Source organism: Arachis ipaensis, chromosome B2 (genome assembly GCF_059453495.1).
Source record: "Arachis ipaensis isolate K30076 ecotype BB chromosome B2, ASM5945349v1, whole genome shotgun sequence".
Lineage (NCBI taxonomy): Eukaryota > Viridiplantae > Streptophyta > Magnoliopsida > Fabales > Fabaceae > Arachis > Arachis ipaensis.
The window spans coordinates 118,842,972-118,862,714 of record NC_142437.1 but is presented as its reverse complement, the minus strand read 5'-3'; the positions used below and the strand labels follow the sequence as shown (position 1 = coordinate 118,862,714).

The window sequence follows — 19,743 nt, the reverse complement described above, 5'->3', positions numbered from 1 at the left end:
CCTTTTGGTTAATTTTTGAAAAAAGATGTTTAATCTTTGTTAAAATTGTGCTGAAATTTTGCTAAAATTGTGATTAGCTGAAAATCTTGTTAATCTTTATTGAAATTATGTTGAAAATTTTGTTAAAAGTTTGTTAGAATTTCTATTTGTTCATTATGAGTAGAAGGAGGGATTTAGAATAGTTCTTCTGCAAGGAGAAAGGGATCATTATCTTTTTCTATTGATAACTTCAAGTACACGTTCAAGTAGTTGACTTATTGGGAGAGAAGAGAGCCATGAGAATGGATCTTACACAACAAGGATTAAAGGTAGAGAATGCAACGGTTAGGCCTTTAGGGTCTGCACTTTTTGACTCTGCCGTTTCCATTTCTTTTGTCTCACAATAAGTATGCCTTGTTCCATCGAGTATCGGATGCTACATTTTAAATTTTTAATATCATTGTCTAATAATAATTGATACTTCTACTTTAATAAGTGAAATTATAGCGTTACACAAGTTCACACATGAATATGGATCTTGATTATGACCAATCTTTTGTTATAGAAAAAATAATTTTTTTATTTTTGTTTTTAACGAAAAAATAGATGAATTGAATTAACTAAATAAGTAGATGATTGAATATTTATGATTGATTTGGTTAATTCAATAAATTTTTTTTTGTTTTTTGTGATTATCTTAAATTTCATATAATATTATAAATTTTATATGTATATAAAATTTAACTTTTGATATTTTTTTTATATTTGACTCATGTATTGTATTTAAATGTGATTATGATGAGATTTTAATTGGAATTATACTTTTAATTTGTCTATATTTAAGATTTATGTCAGAATATATTTATATTTTTGTATATTTATTTAAAATTTAATATGTTATTTTATTATAATTTGATTATTTCGGTTGAATCACGATTAAACCGATTAAACCTTTAAACCGATGAACTAATAAGTGGTTTGATGATCGGTTCAATTTTCAGAACCTTGCTGTGGGTGACTCATTGACTAGGGTTCCTTTCAGCTGCTGAAAGGAAAACGTAGTGTATTTGGCAAAATACAATAGTTTCCCAAATTGATTTGCTAAAAAGGATTCTTTTTTCCCAATACTTAGACACTTGAAACCTTGTTTGCATTTTCTCCTTGGTTAATCTTCAAGATTGGTTTTTGTTGCATATCACCTTGGTTCTGAATTATTGATACTTATGGGCTTATGCATTTGTATAGTAGTTTACAAATTGCTATTTTTGCATTGTAATTTGCACTGTAGTTTATATTATAGTAAGATGAGATTGTTTACAAGTTGCCTCTTCTTTCTTCTCTTTGATGATATTCAAACAATTATTAGCAAGCATCAAATTTCCGTGCCGATGACGATCGTAGTACCGGGGATCGCAAAAATGTTTGTTGGTGAAGTTGTTGAAACAGGTATGGGAAGTTTCCATTTATAGCTTACAAGCATGAGATGGTTCATGCACGATGTTTTTAAGGTCAAAATCTCGCAGTTCTTGGTTCTAAGAAGGCCAATATTCTGATTCCAAAAGTTCCTGTTGATAAAAACTACTACTTTTTTGCAGCTAGAATAGTGATGCAAGAGAGGAATCAGGACCAATTCGTCTATGTCACTTGAGAGAAGCATATAGACGATTAAAGCTTGAAGGAAGAATATTTAAAAGACCAATGTTGAGGCTCTTCCGGTAAATTTATGAATTGTGAATGTAGTGGATGATGTCACTGGTTTGCAGCAGTGTCTTGTAGGTAGATTTGGTACTCGCTACTCAGTACCGTCATGGCCTCATTCGTGCATCCTGATATTTGTTACTGTTTGTAGGTAAATTTGGAATATTTTCCCATTCCTTTATCAAATATTAAATTTCTGAACACAATAATTATAGGCCTCAACGTCTGTTCTATCTATGTTGAAGTTGAAATGCATATCTGTGCTGCAATGACAGATGCTGTATATTGCATTGCAAAGCTTACTGTGTTAAATAGATAGCTAGCTTGAATAACTTGGGAGAAGGAGAACTAGAAGAGGATTTGAGCTTGGTTGCAAGAGATCTCAGTTAACTACTAGGGTCAAACTAATGTATAGTCTAGGGTTTTGCTCCTCTAAATTAAAAGTTTGTCCAAGCTATTTTAATCCCTGTTAATGCTAAAGTTGAATAATTAAATTTTGGTTAGTAGGTATACTTATATGTCCCTGGAGTTGAATGATGTAATGTCTTACTCCCCAAATTTGGGTTGAGTTATCTATGAACTATCTAAAAGAAAATCTGGATCTTGGTATTTTCTGTTTGATTTGTGATTTGTACTTGTTGGGTTGAGATACTATTGCTTGTTTCATTTGCTGGATTTGCTAACTGATTAGACCGCAATCAATATAACTAACATACATGTCATGGATTTTGGTTGCTTTCAAAGGCATATGTTACCCTTTCACCTCAGCTACTGGTGACTATGTTTCAAAGAATTTTGTGCTCCTTATTGAAAGAAAAGCCTGTTCTTTTTGAAGTTTATTGAATTGTAGTAAGCTAGCTTATTTTAAGATACTAGCATAAAAAAATTGGTGGAAACCAATTGCTAGTCTAATATTACCAATGCTGCCAAACAAATGCCTTCTGCAACTGAAAGTCTGCCAAACATTTTAGGTTATCTTTGAGATTGATTCTAAACAACTATTTTAGATAAAATGAATAAAATAAAGCAAAACTTGTAAACCTTAAAAGGAAAAGGATATTGGTTGGCTTGAGTAATAAAAAATATTTACTCTGTTTTATTAATAGATGGCAAACTAAAATATAACAAGTTTAATTAATTATTTATAATAGAAGAAAGAAACATCTATATCTTAATATTTTTGGTATAAAAGTAATTAACAATCTTTTTTAATTTGTGGTTGGTTAATCACTATCTATTGTAAACAACCTTGTTTTTAAGTTTTATTCGTGTTTGATTACTTAGATTTGTTTCACCTAAATATTGATCTTGTATATTTATTTTGTTCAGTTAACTGTAAAATTAATGTCACATGTATGCAACTCAAATATCTTAACAACACAATTTCGATTTTTTTTTCTTTAATTCCGTGGCTTTCTAATAAGTACAAATCGTCGCCACATACATATTCCTTTTTGAAAATTTATCTATCAATGCCTCAGAAAAAAAATCACACGTTAGCTTTCCACTTGTATATCAAAATATACTTCCGTACTAATTTTAACACAAGATGTTTAATTCAGATAATTATTTTTACTGATTAAAACATGCATGTCATTTTTACTGCCTACTAGAGGAGGACTATGGAAGGATATTTGTCAGCTACAATTCATGAATCAACATCTAAGGGATAAGATGCTTACAGGCCTGTCTATGGAGGTTGGCGATGGGTGTCGGACTCGATTTTGGGAGGATGTATGATTACTTGGTGGATCTTTGAAGGATCGCTTCCCGAGGCTTTTCTCAGTTTCAAACCAATGTGGATCTGTTATTGGGGAGTGCGGGTTTTGGGATGGGTTTGAGTGGATTTGGAACTTCCAATGGAGGCGTGAGCTATTCCAATGGGAGTTAGAACTCCTGAGTGCCATGCATGAGATCTTGAGACCTGTGAGACTAGTTCATAACAGAGAGGACAGAGTGGTGTGGAAATATGATAAGCGAGGTATTTTTACAACTAACTCATTTGTGCAGGTGGTGCAGGAGGAACTGATCCCAGAGGAGGTAACTAGCTACAACTTCACCAGGACTGTTTGGAAGGGGTTGGTTCCGCCTAGAGTGGAATTATTTGTCTGGTTTGTTCTGATAGGAAGAGTGAATACAAAGGACAGATTGAGCCGGTTTGATATTATCAGCGAGGAAGACGTTACTTGTGTTCTTTGTAACAACGAGGTGGAAGATGCTCACCATTTGTTTCTAGGATGTGTGTTTGCTTGGCAGGTGTGGAGTGCTTGGATCTCAGCATTTGGGCGACGATGGTCGTTTCCGGGAACGTTGAAAGAGCACTTTCTTAGTTGGACAGAAGAACCAAGGAGAGTGGAAGAGCGGAACCACCGGTTAAGGTGTTTCTGCGCGATAATCTGGAACCTCTGGTTGGAAAGGAATAGGCGAATCTTTCAGCACACAAGCAAAGGAGTTGAAGAAATTATTAACATGTCTTCGATTATTGCTAACGAGTGGAGCGGTGGAGATCCCTTTAGTTGTTGATGGCTATGCCGAAGATGACAAGGGGACGGCTTTCGTTATTGTTTGTTTTTTGTTATATTTGTTTGTTTTTAGTTTGGCCGACTTGGTTGCTCCACTACTACTGTGTTGAGCTGTTTGCTTTCAAAAAAAAAAAAACATGCATGTCATTTTAACATAAAGTTCTATGCACAACATAGTCCTGCTTCAATTCTTCAAGTTGGTGGAGATCACTTCTCACTCCCCCTCTGTTATAAACCTTGCCAAATTGTCAATTCAACAAGTTTTAAAAAATACATTTTAAATTCATTTTAAATAGCAAAATTTATATAACATTTCATTTAAGTTGTAAAAAAAATTAAAGTTTGAAACACAAGGATGAAAAAATTAATATCCAAAATTTATATATAGGTTGCAATTATCTTTTCTTTGTAAGCTTCTAAGAGAGTAATTTTCAAAACTATTTTCTAAGATTATAAAGTTAGCATTTAATACCAATAATTTAAAAATATATTATATTAAAATTATCATTATAAAAATAAAAATAAGTTTTTAAATTTTAAACCCATTATTGAACACATGGCCCTTCAAATACTATCCACAATATCAATTCCCATCAGGTCAAGTCACCAAAAAAAAAAAAATTCCCATCAGGTCAAGCTTCTTTACAATAAAATACAAACACATCAGCCATTGGCGTAAAGGTTCAGTGACCCATTAAGACATTTGGCCTATTCCGATTACCCTAATCCTTATAGTAATATTTAGTGCGTGGAATAAAAATTCAACTAACTATAAACATTTCAACTTAAATTATTTATCATCTAGTTAAATCTATAGGACATTATAATGGAATTTGTCGCATAAAATCAAAACAAAAGATATGTCATGATATATTGGAAGATTATTATTTTAATAATTTTCATTACTAACAATATACTTATCTACTATATAAAGATTGAAAGAGGTTTGATATACAGAATTTTTAATATATATAGTTATTTGTACAATTTAAATATAAAATCTCTTAGTTAAAAATAAAAAGAACTAACCATCTAAATTAATATTGTGTTTATTATTATTACACAGAATAAATAAATAAGAGGGTGGATTAAATACACTAGTTATAAACTTATAATAATAGACTCGCATAACATTGAAGTAATAAATATAAATAATGAATGACATTAAGCAAGACGAACCCTAGTAGCATCAAATAAGACTTTGAATAAAAATAATTACCGAGTTTGACATGACTAATATTTCCTAGTGTTTCTTCATAAAATGAAAGGTTATGAAAGTTAAAAAAAAAACACATTTAGTTAAAAGTATGATGTTAAATTTGGATTCTTTAAATTTTGAATTTTTATTTTAGAGAATAAAGTGTAATTTCTTATTCTTGAATGATTTTTCTTTTATATTTTTTCTTTGTCCCATCTATGAAATAAATGATGAGAGATCACACTTGATTTCTTAGAAATTGGTGTTTATAATATTTGAAAAGATAGTAAAAATTTTACCATTGTTATGATAAAAATTAGATACATGGTTATATATTTTTCTCTTTCTTGTTTTGTTTTGTTTTTGTTTTTGTTCTTTAGAAGATAAAATAAAGTTATTTCATGCATAATCAATCTTATATACTGAAGATAGAAAAGCTAAGTTTCATTTTTTTTATTTGAAAATTAATTGATAAAATTTAAAAGAAGACTATCAATAATTCAATCTCTTATTTTCTATGTCTTAAAAAACCTTTATAACCGAAAAGAGATAATTAAATTAAATTAAAAGAAATTACTGTATAAAAAAATTAAATAATTTTTTAATTTTTAAATATTGCACTTAGTATAGATTATAGACATCTATCGAATCATTTTTAACATTTTTCGTTTGAGCTCCACTTAATTTTATTTTGTTTTCTTCTTATTGAATATTTTTTTTATCTCTTCTTTGATTTAGAATTTTAGAAGAATGTAGTTTAATTCAATTGTAGAGATATCAACCATTTAATAACGTGTAACATATTGATTTATCAAAATTATGTGTATTTATATATAAATATATAATGATTAATTTTAGTAATTAATTTTAGTATGTAAATAATATTTTTTGCATCAAAATCGAAAATAAAAATTGACCCAACTAATGGCCCATTATTTGCCCAGCATTTCAACCCACGACGTGCTCCAACAGCTTCTACTCTTCCAACTTTCAGCTTGGCTACATTTATCAATACTGCTATGGTCGTACTCGTATCCTGTGCTAGCTACTAGGGTGTACATGGGTCGGGTGAAGTCGGGTTTAATATATCAGTCAAATAATAATAATAATAATAATAATAATAATAATAATAATAATTAAATTAAAAATTAATATAATAAATTTTTTTATTGAATTTAGAAATTTATTAGATTATAGTATTGAAATATAAATTTTTTATAGTTTAATTTAATTTATTTTTTTTGTATAATTGTTGAAAGAGATAATAATTTGAATAAATTAGTGTATAAATAATTATGAATAATTAGTTATTCTATAATGTATTTAAAAAATTTGAATTGAAGATAAGATAAACTTTTGATAAGATAAGATTTAAATTTAAAATAAGATAAACTTTTGATAAGATAAACTCATACTCTATATATACATGTGTATAACAATAGTAAAAAATCACAATTTGTTCCTTTATTTCTAAATACAATTTTTTGTGAGCAAGGATTAATTTTTGCTGAATGCGCATAGCACCTTGGTACTATTAGAGGAAGAAAAGTTTTTATCGATGATAAAGGTCTTCAGGTATTTTGTATCTAATTTATATTGTTTGGATAGAATTTTAGAATTTACTTGTTACTTCTGGTCTATTATGAATACATTGTAATCCTTCTCCTTCGTCAGTGATCAGGGTTCAAAGTGTGAAAAACGAAAGCAGTGAGAATGAAGAATGCTGGAAAGAACTCCAAGGGGAAGGACGCCGGAGATAACCGCAAGGCAAATAGAGAAGCGTTTTTGTTGTTGAAGGAATGCCGAAAATCGTTTTTCGAGTCGAAGGAAAGCCGGAAATTTGTCAGCAGCGGATTCAGCGGATCGTCCAATAAGGGAGGCCACGGCGGAAAGTTCACGTGGATCGGCGGCCAAGACTACTGGCAGATGGAGATCGATCCGGTGGCTTTGGATGCCAATGATCCAAACTTCGACGATCCGGAGGATTATTGATATGTTATGTTTGAGTTTGTGGTAGCATGACTGTGTTACTGTAAATATATGGAGGATTCGATCATTGATATTGAAGTGTCTAATTACAGCGTCATTGTCAGTTTCAACTGTTTATGCTTTCTATTAAACTTAATCTAGTTTAACCTACCATTTGATATTACTTTTACTTTTGATTTAATTTAACACTAAGGTGTCTTTGGTTTAACGGTTCCAGCATCAAACACTAAATAAGCGGTTTAGTTTTTTTTTTAATGAAATTTTAATTTTTTATTTGGCTTTTTTTTTTTTTTATCACGGGTGAACTATTTCACCAACCCGACTGACAAATAAGTAGTACACCTTTAAATTGTTATATTCTTCGTTGTCCGTAGCGAATCAATTATTTTTCAATTTTATATGTGAAATTAAACTTCTATAATTGTCTCCCTCAATTAAGATCTAGGCTCAATTCCTGAGAACTAAGAAGGCAGAATAGAATGCTTGTTGCAAAAGCAAAGGATGCAATCAAGACATGTATATGCTACTGAAGTATCTTAGCATATGAGTATAGACACATTTATTTATTTATTTATTTTAAAAAAAGAGAGAAACAATTTCACATGGAACAGAACTGTACATATTCTCTACAAACACTTAGCTTTAGAACTAACTAACTCTAGCTATATTATTATGATACATTAAGTGTGTTCTTCTTCTGCATATATTTCATTCCATTTTTAATACAAATTAATTTCTATCATGAGAGTAAATATACTTTTTCTAATTTGTTAGTATAATTGATAGTAGGATAACATTGAATCACTTTTATAAACGTTAGGGATACAAATAGGACGATTTAAATGTTAGGGATACAAATAGGACTTACCTCAAACGTTGGGAAAAAAAACGATACTTTACTCTAATATAAAAGAGTATTAGTATATATTATTTTCAAAAATATCTTTCATTGTATATAATTTATAAAAATATTAATTTACTAATTTTAAGAGTTAAATTCATGACTTTTTAATTTTAGTGTACAATTATTTGTTTAACTGATTTCAAATTATTATTATTATTGTTATTATCTATATTTAACTCAATATGTTTATGTCAAACACAGGGTTCTTGGTAACATAGCGATACTTCAACCACTTCCAAAAACACCTGTTGGACCTTGTTCCTGTTTTAGATTAGATTCATTGCGCGCACTCACACTCTCACTCTTTAATCCACACCTTTCTTCTTCCTCGGTTTCTCAGAATCAAAGGTACCCCTTTCTCTTCTCTCTTTACTTTAGATCCGCACTTCAGAAAGGTACCACTTTTTTCTTTTTCTTTTATCTTTCAATTTTTAAAATTGAGATTTTGTTTTCTCTCTGTGTATGCACATGAATGTATGTGTTTACGGTTTCCCTTTGCCACACTTAATCCTAATCCTTCTAAAGCCTCTTTCCTATTTTTCCTTATTTGGGTTTATATTTATCTCTTCATTCATTGTAATTAGTTCACACCATAGTACCCTCATTAAATAATCTTCTGGAAAAAGATTTTTTCAGTTAGCTTATTGGAACAGATATAGGAAGTTGGGAATAAATCTTCCTAACTAATTTTCCTTTTTTGGTTCTGGTTTTGGTCAATTTTCTAAGGGCTCAATCATGTGAAGCTTAATAAAATTTGTTCTTTTTTCCCCTGTCAATGTAATTGATTGTCGGTGGAAAACCAGTTTCTTGAAGATATTTGATTCTGATCACTAAATGTTTTGAATATATTAGTCTCTGGTGAGGTTGAAGTAGACTTGAACTTTAGCTGGTTCTAATTTGGGAGCATCATCATGTCTGAAGTGAAAAACAAACTGGATTTATTGCAACGGCTTGGACCAGACATGTCAATAAAGGTTCTCACTCATTTGGACCCTTGTGACCTTGTCCGCGTTTCGACTCTTTCCCGTTCTTGGCACCAATTTGGTAAGCCATTTGAGTTCATGGTTTGTGAAATTTGTAGCTTCTCTAACGTTATATTGTCTTGCAAAGTCTATTTTTTTGTGATACATTATTGGTATTAAATTTTCCAATGTTGAAATATTATGGTGCTGTTTAAATTGTATTGATTTGCATTCCATATATTATGCAGTTATTGAAAATGGCCTTTGCAAGCATCTTTGCTTGAAAATGTTTCCTGAACTATCTGGTGTTAGACATGTCATCGAGGTAGAGAACATGATTGAACCAGTGAGTAACATGCTTGGAAGTTCTTCGAATTGGGAATATCTCAAGAGAAATCATAAAGTCTATGCGTTCCTAGCATGTGGTCTCAGTCCTTCTATCAGCAGAAATTGCATCTCGAGTGCCGTAAGTGCATCCAGCTACAATAAGATCCGCGAAGAAAATGATGTGAATACGTTGGACCCTCGAGATACATCGTACTGGTCTAGTGAAGGGAAAAGTGATCCTTCTGTACCAGAGACTTTAGAATATATGCTAACTTCCAAACTATGTCTAATCACTGAGATTCATGTGCAGCCATTCCAAGGTTAGTCCAGTAGCTAATTGACAAGTTTGGTATTAAGTTGAACTGAAAATGGCTAATGCCGAGGATATTAACTTCAACTTGATTAGCTGATTAATGTATCTTTTTACCATGCAGCATATTCAGCAAAAGCTGTCCGATTCCGAATGGGCCGTGCAAGATACGCGACAAAGTTAGAGTTATCAGAGATGTGTGAACTTGATTTTTTTTTTGCTGATAAAATATTTGGGGGTCCTCAATGGACATATACTTCACCTGAATTTGCAATGTTGCAAGTGAGTTGCACTATTAACATGCTTGTGATTTTGCATTTCCTATTTTCTATCCATAAACACTCTCAACAAAGAGGAGGATTGGGATTCAGCTACATATATCTTTTGAGCATTAACGGATCTCTTTTTCCCTCTAGATATTTTTGTGGACTTGATCTATTTAAAATTGCAATTTTTTTGTAGCATAGATTACTCTATGCCACTGTTTAATGAATTATTTCTATAATGAAACTGCAGGAAAACTGCTTGCAGAAATTCAAGCTACTTGAACCTGTTCTGTGCATTGGAGATGTGCTTCAAGTTGAGCTGCTGGGCAGAGTTCAAAAGAAAGAAATGGATCAATTATTTTACATATGGTTAATTTGCAAATCCTTTCTCTTACACATACACATGCACACAGGCACACCCCGTCATAAGCAGTTGTGCATAGATAATTCAATGTTATTCTGCTTAAAATTGTTGAAGGCATAGATAATTCAATGTTGTGCATAAATAAAGAATTGCCATTTTGCTTATATGTTTCTAACTCCGATAAATTGGATATCTTTGATGCAGCATCTCTCATGTTCAAGCCGTCGGACGGCCACTTTTGCCAGCATTTGATGTCGAAATAGACCATCCATCAGGAAAGTGTAGATTGAAGTGTATGTCTCCAACAAGAAGAGGCGCCTCGAGCAGTCATTCATGACTGCGGACTTTTACCACAAGTATAATGCAGAGGGGCGTGAGACGTTGGGAGCAAATTCTTGTTGCTGCACTGCTTGGTCCTGGTGCTGTTGTATTTGATGAATGATGAAAAATAGTGAATCAAGTCTTGTTGATTCTCAATAAACTGAGAAACTTGTGTAAATGGGAGCATCAGGAATTAGCTGCAAAGATATAGGCAATCTAAAATTACTTAGATTTGTTTCACCTAAATATTGATCTTGTATATATATTTTGTTCAGTTAACTGTAAAATTAATGTCACATGTATGCAACTCAAATATCTTAACAACACAATTTCGATTTTCTTTCTTTAATTTCGTGACTTTCTAATAAGTACAAATCGTCGCCACATACATATTCCTTTTTGAAAATTTATCTATCAATGCCTCAGAAAAAAAATTACACGTTAGTTTTGCACTTGTGTATCAAAATATACTTCCGTGCTAATTTTAACACAAGATGTTAATTCAGATAATTATTTTTACTGATTAAAACATGCATGTCATTTTAACATAAAGTTCTATGTACAACATAGTCCTGCTTCAATTCTTCAAGTTGGTGGAGATTACTTCTCACTCCCCCTCTGTTATAAACCTTGCCAAATTGTCAATTCAACAAGTTTTAAAAAATACTTTTTAAATTCATTTTAAATAGCAAAATTTATATAACATTTCATTTAAGTTGTAAAAAATTTTAAAGTTTGAAACACAAGGATGAAAAAATTAATATCCAAAATTTATATATAACTTGCAATGATCTTTCCTTTGTAAGCTTCTAAGAGAGTAATTTTAAAAATTATTTTCTAAGATTATAAAATTAACATTTAATAATACCAATAATTTAAAAATATATTATATTAAAATTATCATTATAAAAATAAAAATAAATTTTTAAATTTTAAACCCATTATTGAACACATGAACCCTTCAAATACTATCCACAACATCAACCCCATCAGGTCAAGCTTCTCTACAATAAAATGCAAATACATCAGCCATTGGCGTAAAGGTCCAGTGACCCATTAAGACATTTGGCCTATTCTGGTTACCCTAATCCTTATAATAATATTTAGTGTGTGGAATAAAAATTCAACTAATTATAAACATTTCAACTTCAATTATTTATTATCTAGTTAAATCTATACGACATTATAATGGAATTTGTCGCATAAAATCAAAACAAAAGATATGTCATGATATATTGGAAGATTATTATTTTAATAATTTTCATTACTAACAATATACTTATCTATTATATAAAGATTGAAAGAGGTTTGATATACAGAATTTTCAATATATATAGTTATTTGTACAATTTAAATATAAAATCTCTTAGTTAAAAATAAAAAGAGCTAACCATCTAAACTAATATTGTGTTTATTATTATTACACAGAATAAATAAATAAGAGGGTGGATTAAATACACTAGTTATAAACTTATAATAATAGACTCGCATAACATTGAAGTAATAAATATAAATAATGAATGACATTAAGCAAGACGAACCCTAGTAGCATCAAATAAGACTTTGAATAAAAATAATTACCGAGTTTGACATGACTAATATTTCCTAGTGTTTCTTCATAAAATGAAAGATTATGAAAGTTAAAAAAAAAAAACACATTTAGTTAAAAGTATGATGTTAAATTTTGATCCTTTAAATTTTGAATTTTTATTTTAGAGAATAAAGTGTGATTTTCTTACTCTTGAATAGTTTTTCTTTTATATTTTTTCTTTGTCCCATCTATGAAATAAATGATGAAAGATTACACTTGATTTCTTAAAAATTGGTGTTTATAATATTTGAAAAGATAGTAAAAATTTTACCATTATTATAATAAAAATTAGATACATGGTTGTATTTTTCTCTCTTTCTTGTTTTGTTTTGTTTTTATTTTTGTTCTTTAGAAGATAAAATAAAGTTATTTCATGCATAATCAATCTTACATATTGAAGATAGAAAAGCTAAGTTTCATTTTTTTTATTTGAAAATTAATTGATAAAGTTTAAAAGAAGACTATCAATTCAATCTCTTATTTTCTATGTCTTAAAAAACCTTTATAACTGAAAAGAGATAGTTAAATTAAAATAAAAGAAATTACTGTATAAAAAAATTAAATAATTTTTTAATTTTTAAATATTGCACTTAGTATAGATTATAGACATCTATCGAATCATTTTTAACATTTTTCGTTTGAGCTCCACTTAATTTTATTTTGTTTTCTTCTTATTGAATATTTTTTTTATCTCTTCTTTAATTTAGAATTTTAGAAGAATGTAGTTTAATTCAATTGTAGAGATATCAACCATTTAATAACGTGTAACATATTGATTTATCAAAATTATGTGTATTTATATATAAATATATAATGATTAATTTTAGTAATTAATTTTAGTATGTAAATAATATTTTTTGCATCAAAATCGAAAATAAAAATTGACCCAACTAATGGCCCATTATTTGCCCAGCATTTCAACCCACGACGTGCTCCAACAGCTTCTACTCTTCCAACTTTCAGCTTGGCTACATTTATCAATACTGCTATGGTCGTACTCGTATCCTGTGCTAGCTACTAGGGTGTACATGGGTCGGGTGAAGTCGGGTTTAATATATCAGTCAAATAATAATAATAATAATAATAATAATAATAATAATAATTAAATTAAAAATTAATATAATAAATTTTTTTATTGAATTTAGAAATTTATTAGATTATAGTATTGAAATATAAATTTTTTATAGTTTAATTTAATTTATTTTTTTTGTATAATTGTTGAAAGAGATAATAATTTGAATAAATTAGTGTATAAATAATTATGAATAATTAGTTATTCTATAATGTATTTAAAAAATTTGAATTGAAGATAAGATAAACTTTTGATAAGATAAGATTTAAATTTAAAATAAGATAAACTTTTGATAAGATAAACTCATACTCTATATATACATGTGTATAACAATAGTAAAAAATCACAATTTGTTCCTTTATTTCTAAATACAATTTTTTGTGAGCAAGGATTAATTTTTGCTGAATGCGCATAGCACCTTGGTACTATTAGAGGAAGAAAAGTTTTTATCGATGATAAAGGTCTTCAGGTATTTTGTATCTAATTTATATTGTTTGGATAGAATTTTAGAATTTACTTGTTACTTCTGGTCTATTATGAATACATTGTAATCCTTCTCCTTCGTCAGTGATCAGGGTTCAAAGTGTGAAAAACGAAAGCAGTGAGAATGAAGAATGCTGGAAAGAACTCCAAGGGGAAGGACGCCGGAGATAACCGCAAGGCAAATAGAGAAGCGTTTTTGTTGTTGAAGGAATGCCGAAAATCGTTTTTCGAGTCGAAGGAAAGCCGGAAATTTGTCAGCAGCGGATTCAGCGGATCGTCCAATAAGGGAGGCCACGGCGGAAAGTTCACGTGGATCGGCGGCCAAGACTACTGGCAGATGGAGATCGATCCGGTGGCTTTGGATGCCAATGATCCAAACTTCGACGATCCGGAGGATTATTGATATGTTATGTTTGAGTTTGTGGTAGCATGACTGTGTTACTGTAAATATATGGAGGATTCGATCATTGATATTGAAGTGTCTAATTACAGCGTCATTGTCAGTTTCAACTGTTTATGCTTTCTATTAAACTTAATCTAGTTTAACCTACCATTTGATATTACTTTTACTTTTGATTTAATTTAACACTAAGGTGTCTTTGGTTTAACGGTTCCAGCATCAAACACTAAATAAGCGGTTTAGTTTTTTTTTTAATGAAATTTTAATTTTTTATTTGGCTTTTTTTTTTTTTTATCACGGGTGAACTATTTCACCAACCCGACTGACAAATAAGTAGTACACCTTTAAATTGTTATATTCTTCGTTGTCCGTAGCGAATCAATTATTTTTCAATTTTATATGTGAAATTAAACTTCTATAATTGTCTCCCTCAATTAAGATCTAGGCTCAATTCCTGAGAACTAAGAAGGCAGAATAGAATGCTTGTTGCAAAAGCAAAGGATGCAATCAAGACATGTATATGCTACTGAAGTATCTTAGCATATGAGTATAGACACATTTATTTATTTATTTATTTTAAAAAAAGAGAGAAACAATTTCACATGGAACAGAACTGTACATATTCTCTACAAACACTTAGCTTTAGAACTAACTAACTCTAGCTATATTATTATGATACATTAAGTGTGTTCTTCTTCTGCATATATTTCATTCCATTTTTAATACAAATTAATTTCTATCATGAGAGTAAATATACTTTTTCTAATTTGTTAGTATAATTGATAGTAGGATAACATTGAATCACTTTTATAAACGTTAGGGATACAAATAGGACGATTTAAATGTTAGGGATACAAATAGGACTTACCTCAAACGTTGGGAAAAAAAACGATACTTTACTCTAATATAAAAGAGTATTAGTATATATTATTTTCAAAAATATCTTTCATTGTATATAATTTATAAAAATATTAATTTACTAATTTTAAGAGTTAAATTCATGACTTTTTAATTTTAGTGTACAATTATTTGTTTAACTGATTTCAAATTATTATTATTATTGTTATTATCTATATTTAACTCAATATGTTTATGTCAAACACAGGGTTCTTGGTAACATAGCGATACTTCAACCACTTCCAAAAACACCTGTTGGACCTTGTTCCTGTTTTAGATTAGATTCATTGCGCGCACTCACACTCTCACTCTTTAATCCACACCTTTCTTCTTCCTCGGTTTCTCAGAATCAAGGGTACCCCTTTCTCTTCTCTCTTTACTTTAGATCCGCACTTCAGAAAGGTACCACTTTTTTCTTTTTCTTTTATCTTTCAATTTTTAAAATTGAGATTTTGTTTTCTCTCTGTGTATGCACATGAATGTATGTGTTTACGGTTTCCCTTTGCCACACTTAATCCTAATCCTTCTAAAGCCTCTTTCCTATTTTTCCTTATTTGGGTTTATATTTATCTCTTCATTCATTGTAATTAGTTCACACCATAGTACCCTCATTAAATAATCTTCTGGAAAAAGATTTTTTCAGTTAGCTTATTGGAACAGATATAGGAAGTTGGGAATAAATCTTCCTAACTAATTTTCCTTTTTTGGTTCTGGTTTTGGTCAATTTTCTAAGGGCTCAATCATGTGAAGCTTAATAAAATTTGTTCTTTTTTCCCCTGTCAATGTAATTGATTGTCGGTGGAAAACCAGTTTCTTGAAGATATTTGATTCTGATCACTAAATGTTTTGAATATATTAGTCTCTGGTGAGGTTGAAGTAGACTTGAACTTTAGCTGGTTCTAATTTGGGAGCATCATCATGTCTGAAGTGAAAAACAAACTGGATTTATTGCAACGGCTTGGACCAGACATGTCAATAAAGGTTCTCACTCATTTGGACCCTTGTGACCTTGTCCGCGTTTCGACTCTTTCCCGTTCTTGGCACCAATTTGGTAAGCCATTTGAGTTCATGGTTTGTGAAATTTGTAGCTTCTCTAACGTTATATTGTCTTGCAAAGTCTATTTTTTTGTGATACATTATTGGTATTAAATTTTCCAATGTTGAAATATTATGGTGCTGTTTAAATTGTATTGATTTGCATTCCATATATTATGCAGTTATTGAAAATGGCCTTTGCAAGCATCTTTGCTTGAAAATGTTTCCTGAACTATCTGGTGTTAGACATGTCATCGAGGTAGAGAACATGATTGAACCAGTGAGTAACATGCTTGGAAGTTCTTCGAATTGGGAATATCTCAAGAGAAATCATAAAGTCTATGCGTTCCTAGCATGTGGTCTCAGTCCTTCTATCAGCAGAAATTGCATCTCGAGTGCCGTAAGTGCATCCAGCTACAATAAGATCCGCGAAGAAAATGATGTGAATACGTTGGACCCTCGAGATACATCGTACTGGTCTAGTGAAGGGAAAAGTGATCCTTCTGTACCAGAGACTTTAGAATATATGCTAACTTCCAAACTATGTCTAATCACTGAGATTCATGTGCAGCCATTCCAAGGTTAGTCCAGTAGCTAATTGACAAGTTTGGTATTAAGTTGAACTGAAAATGGCTAATGCCGAGGATATTAACTTCAACTTGATTAGCTGATTAATGTATCTTTTTACCATGCAGCATATTCAGCAAAAGCTGTCCGATTCCGAATGGGCCGTGCAAGATACGCGACAAAGTTAGAGTTATCAGAGATGTGTGAACTTGATTTTTTTTTTTGCTGATAAAATATTTGGGGGTCCTCAATGGACATATACTTCACCTGAATTTGCAATGTTGCAAGTGAGTTGCACTATTAACATGCTTGTGATTTTGCATTTCCTATTTTCTATCCATAAACACTCTCAACAAAGAGGAGGATTGGGATTCAGCTACATATATCTTTTGAGCATTAACGGATCTCTTTTTCCCTCTAGATATTTTTGTGGACTTGATCTATTTAAAATTGCAATTTTTTTGTAGCATAGATTACTCTATGCCACTGTTTAATGAATTATTTCTATAATGAAACTGCAGGAAAACTGCTTGCAGAAATTCAAGCTACTTGAACCTGTTCTGTGCATTGGAGATGTGCTTCAAGTTGAGCTGCTGGGCAGAGTTCAAAAGAAAGAAATGGATCAATTATTTTACATATGGTTAATTTGCAAATCCTTTCTCTTACACATACACATGCACACAGGCACACCCCGTCATAAGCAGTTGTGCATAGATAATTCAATGTTATTCTGCTTAAAATTGTTGAAGGCATAGATAATTCAATGTTGTGCATAAATAAAGAATTGCCATTTTGCTTATATGTTTCTAACTCCGATAAATTGGATATCTTTGATGCAGCATCTCTCATGTTCAAGCCGTCGGACGGCCACTTTTGCCAGCATTTGATGTCGAAATAGACCATCCATCAGGAAAGTGTAGATTGAAGTGTATGTCTCCAACAAGAAGAGGCGCCTCGAGCAGTCATTCATGACTGCGGACTTTTACCACAAGTATAATGCAGAGGGGCGTGAGACGTTGGGAGCAAATTCTTGTTGCTGCACTGCTTGGTCCTGGTGCTGTTGTATTTGATGAATGATGAAAAATAGTGAATCAAGTCTTGTTGATTCTCAATAAACTGAGAAACTTGTGTAAATGGGAGCATCAGGAATTAGCTGCAAAGATATAGGCAATCTAAAATTACTTAGATTTGTTTCACCTAAATATTGATCTTGTATATATATTTTGTTCAGTTAACTGTAAAATTAATGTCACATGTATGCAACTCAAATATCTTAACAACACAATTTCGATTTTCTTTCTTTAATTTCGTGACTTTCTAATAAGTACAAATCGTCGCCACATACATATTCCTTTTTGAAAATTTATCTATCAATGCCTCAGAAAAAAAATTACACGTTAGTTTTGCACTTGTATATCAAAATATACTTCCGTGCTAATTTTAACACAAGATGTTAATTCAGATAATTATTTTTACTGATTAAAACATGCATGTCATTTTAACATAAAGTTCTATGTACAACATAGTCCTGCTTCAATTCTTCAAGTTGGTGGAGATTACTTCTCACTCCCCCTCTGTTATAAACCTTGCCAAATTGTCAATTCAACAAGTTTTAAAAAATACTTTTTAAATTCATTTTAAATAGCAAAATTTATATAACATTTCATTTAAGTTGTAAAAAATTTTAAAGTTTGAAACACAAGGATGAAAAAATTAATATCCAAAATTTATATATAACTTGCAATGATCTTTCCTTTGTAAGCTTCTAAGAGAGTAATTTTAAAAATTATTTTCTAAGATTATAAAATTAACATTTAATAATACCAATAATTTAAAAATATATTATATTAAAATTATCATTATAAAAATAAAAATAAATTTTTAAATTTTAAACCCATTATTGAACACATGAACCCTTCAAATACTATCCACAACATCAACCCCATCAGGTCAAGCTTCTCTACAATAAAATGCAAATACATCAGCCATTGGCGTAAAGGTCCAGTGACCCATTAAGACATTTGGCCTATTCTGGTTACCCTAATCCTTATAATAATATTTAGTGTGTGGAATAAAAATTCAACTAATTATAAACATTTCAACTTCAATTATTTATTATCTAGTTAAATCTATACGACATTATAATGGAATTTGTCGCATAAAATCAAAACAAAAGATATGTCATGATATATTGGAAGATTATTATTTTAATAATTTTCATTACTAACAATATACTTATCTATTATATAAAGATTGAAAGAGGTTTGATATACAGAATTTTCAATATATATAGTTATTTGTACAATTTAAATATAAAATCTCTTAGTTAAAAATAAAAAGAGCTAACCATCTAAACTAATATTGTGTTTATTATTATTACACAGAATAAATAAATAAGAGGGTGGATTAAATACACTAGTTATAAACTTATAATAATAGACTCGCATAACATTGAAGTAATAAATATAAATAATGAATGACATTAAGCAAGACGAACCCTAGTAGCATCAAATAAGACTTTGAATAAAAATAATTACCGAGTTTGACATGACTAATATTTCCTAGTGTTTCTTCATAAAATGAAAGATTATGAAAGTTAAAAAAAAAAAACACATTTAGTTAAAAGTATGATGTTAAATTTTGATCCTTTAAATTTTGAATTTTTATTTTAGAGAATAAAGTGTGATTTTCTTACTCTTGAATAGTTTTTCTTTTATATTTTTTCTTTGTCCCATCTATGAAATAAATGATGAAAGATTACACTTGATTTCTTAAAAATTGGTGTTTATAATATTTGAAAAGATAGTAAAAATTTTACCATTATTATAATAAAAATTAGATACATGGTTGTATTTTTC

At 30.1% G+C, this 19,743-nt stretch overlaps 1 protein-coding gene, 1 long non-coding RNA gene and 1 pseudogene across 4 annotated transcripts; all 3 read left to right on the top strand.

The window, feature by feature from the left end:
- The first annotated feature begins 986 nt into the window (after positions 1 to 986).
- On the top strand, positions 987 to 2,272 carry LOC148575384 (uncharacterized). Its single transcript, XR_015905263.1, has 2 exons — positions 987 to 1,425; positions 1,575 to 2,272. It is a non-coding gene; the product is annotated as an uncharacterized LOC148575384 (long non-coding RNA).
- A 6,217-nt stretch (positions 2,273 to 8,489) lies between these two features.
- Positions 8,490 to 11,189, top strand: LOC148575383 (F-box protein At4g00755-like). 2 transcript variants are annotated; one of them, XM_088504022.1, is made up of 6 exons: positions 8,490 to 8,685; positions 9,143 to 9,334; positions 9,501 to 9,899; positions 10,014 to 10,171; positions 10,406 to 10,524; positions 10,724 to 11,189. In XM_088504022.1, exons 2-6 carry the CDS (start codon positions 9,202 to 9,204, stop codon positions 10,854 to 10,856), a joined length of 942 nt encoding a protein of 313 aa, XP_088360148.1. In that variant the 5' UTR covers positions 8,490 to 8,685; positions 9,143 to 9,201; the 3' UTR covers positions 10,857 to 11,189. The 2 variants fall into 2 exon arrangements, with proteins under 2 accessions (XP_088360148.1, XP_088360147.1); XM_088504021.1 differs by having other exon boundaries at positions 8,498 to 8,638.
- A 4,300-nt stretch (positions 11,190 to 15,489) lies between these two features.
- Positions 15,490 to 18,087, top strand: LOC148575382 (F-box protein At4g00755-like; annotated as a pseudogene). The gene is made up of 5 exons (XR_015904943.1): positions 15,490 to 16,334; positions 16,501 to 16,923; positions 17,014 to 17,172; positions 17,407 to 17,525; positions 17,725 to 18,087. The product of XR_015904943.1 is annotated as an F-box protein At4g00755-like (transcript).
- Positions 18,088 to 19,743: the final 1,656 nt, after the last annotated feature.

Coding starts and splice junctions, on each gene's coding strand:
- LOC148575383 (XM_088504022.1), top strand. CDS start 9,202: ATGTCTGAAGTGAAAAACAAACTGGATTTATTGCAACGGCTTGGACCA. Junction 9,900..10,013: donor TCATGTGCAGCCATTCCAAG/GTTAGTCCAGTA, acceptor TTTACCATGCAG/CATATTCAGCAAAAGCTGTC. Junction 10,525..10,723: donor GATCAATTATTTTACATATG/GTTAATTTGCAA, acceptor TCTTTGATGCAG/CATCTCTCATGTTCAAGCCG.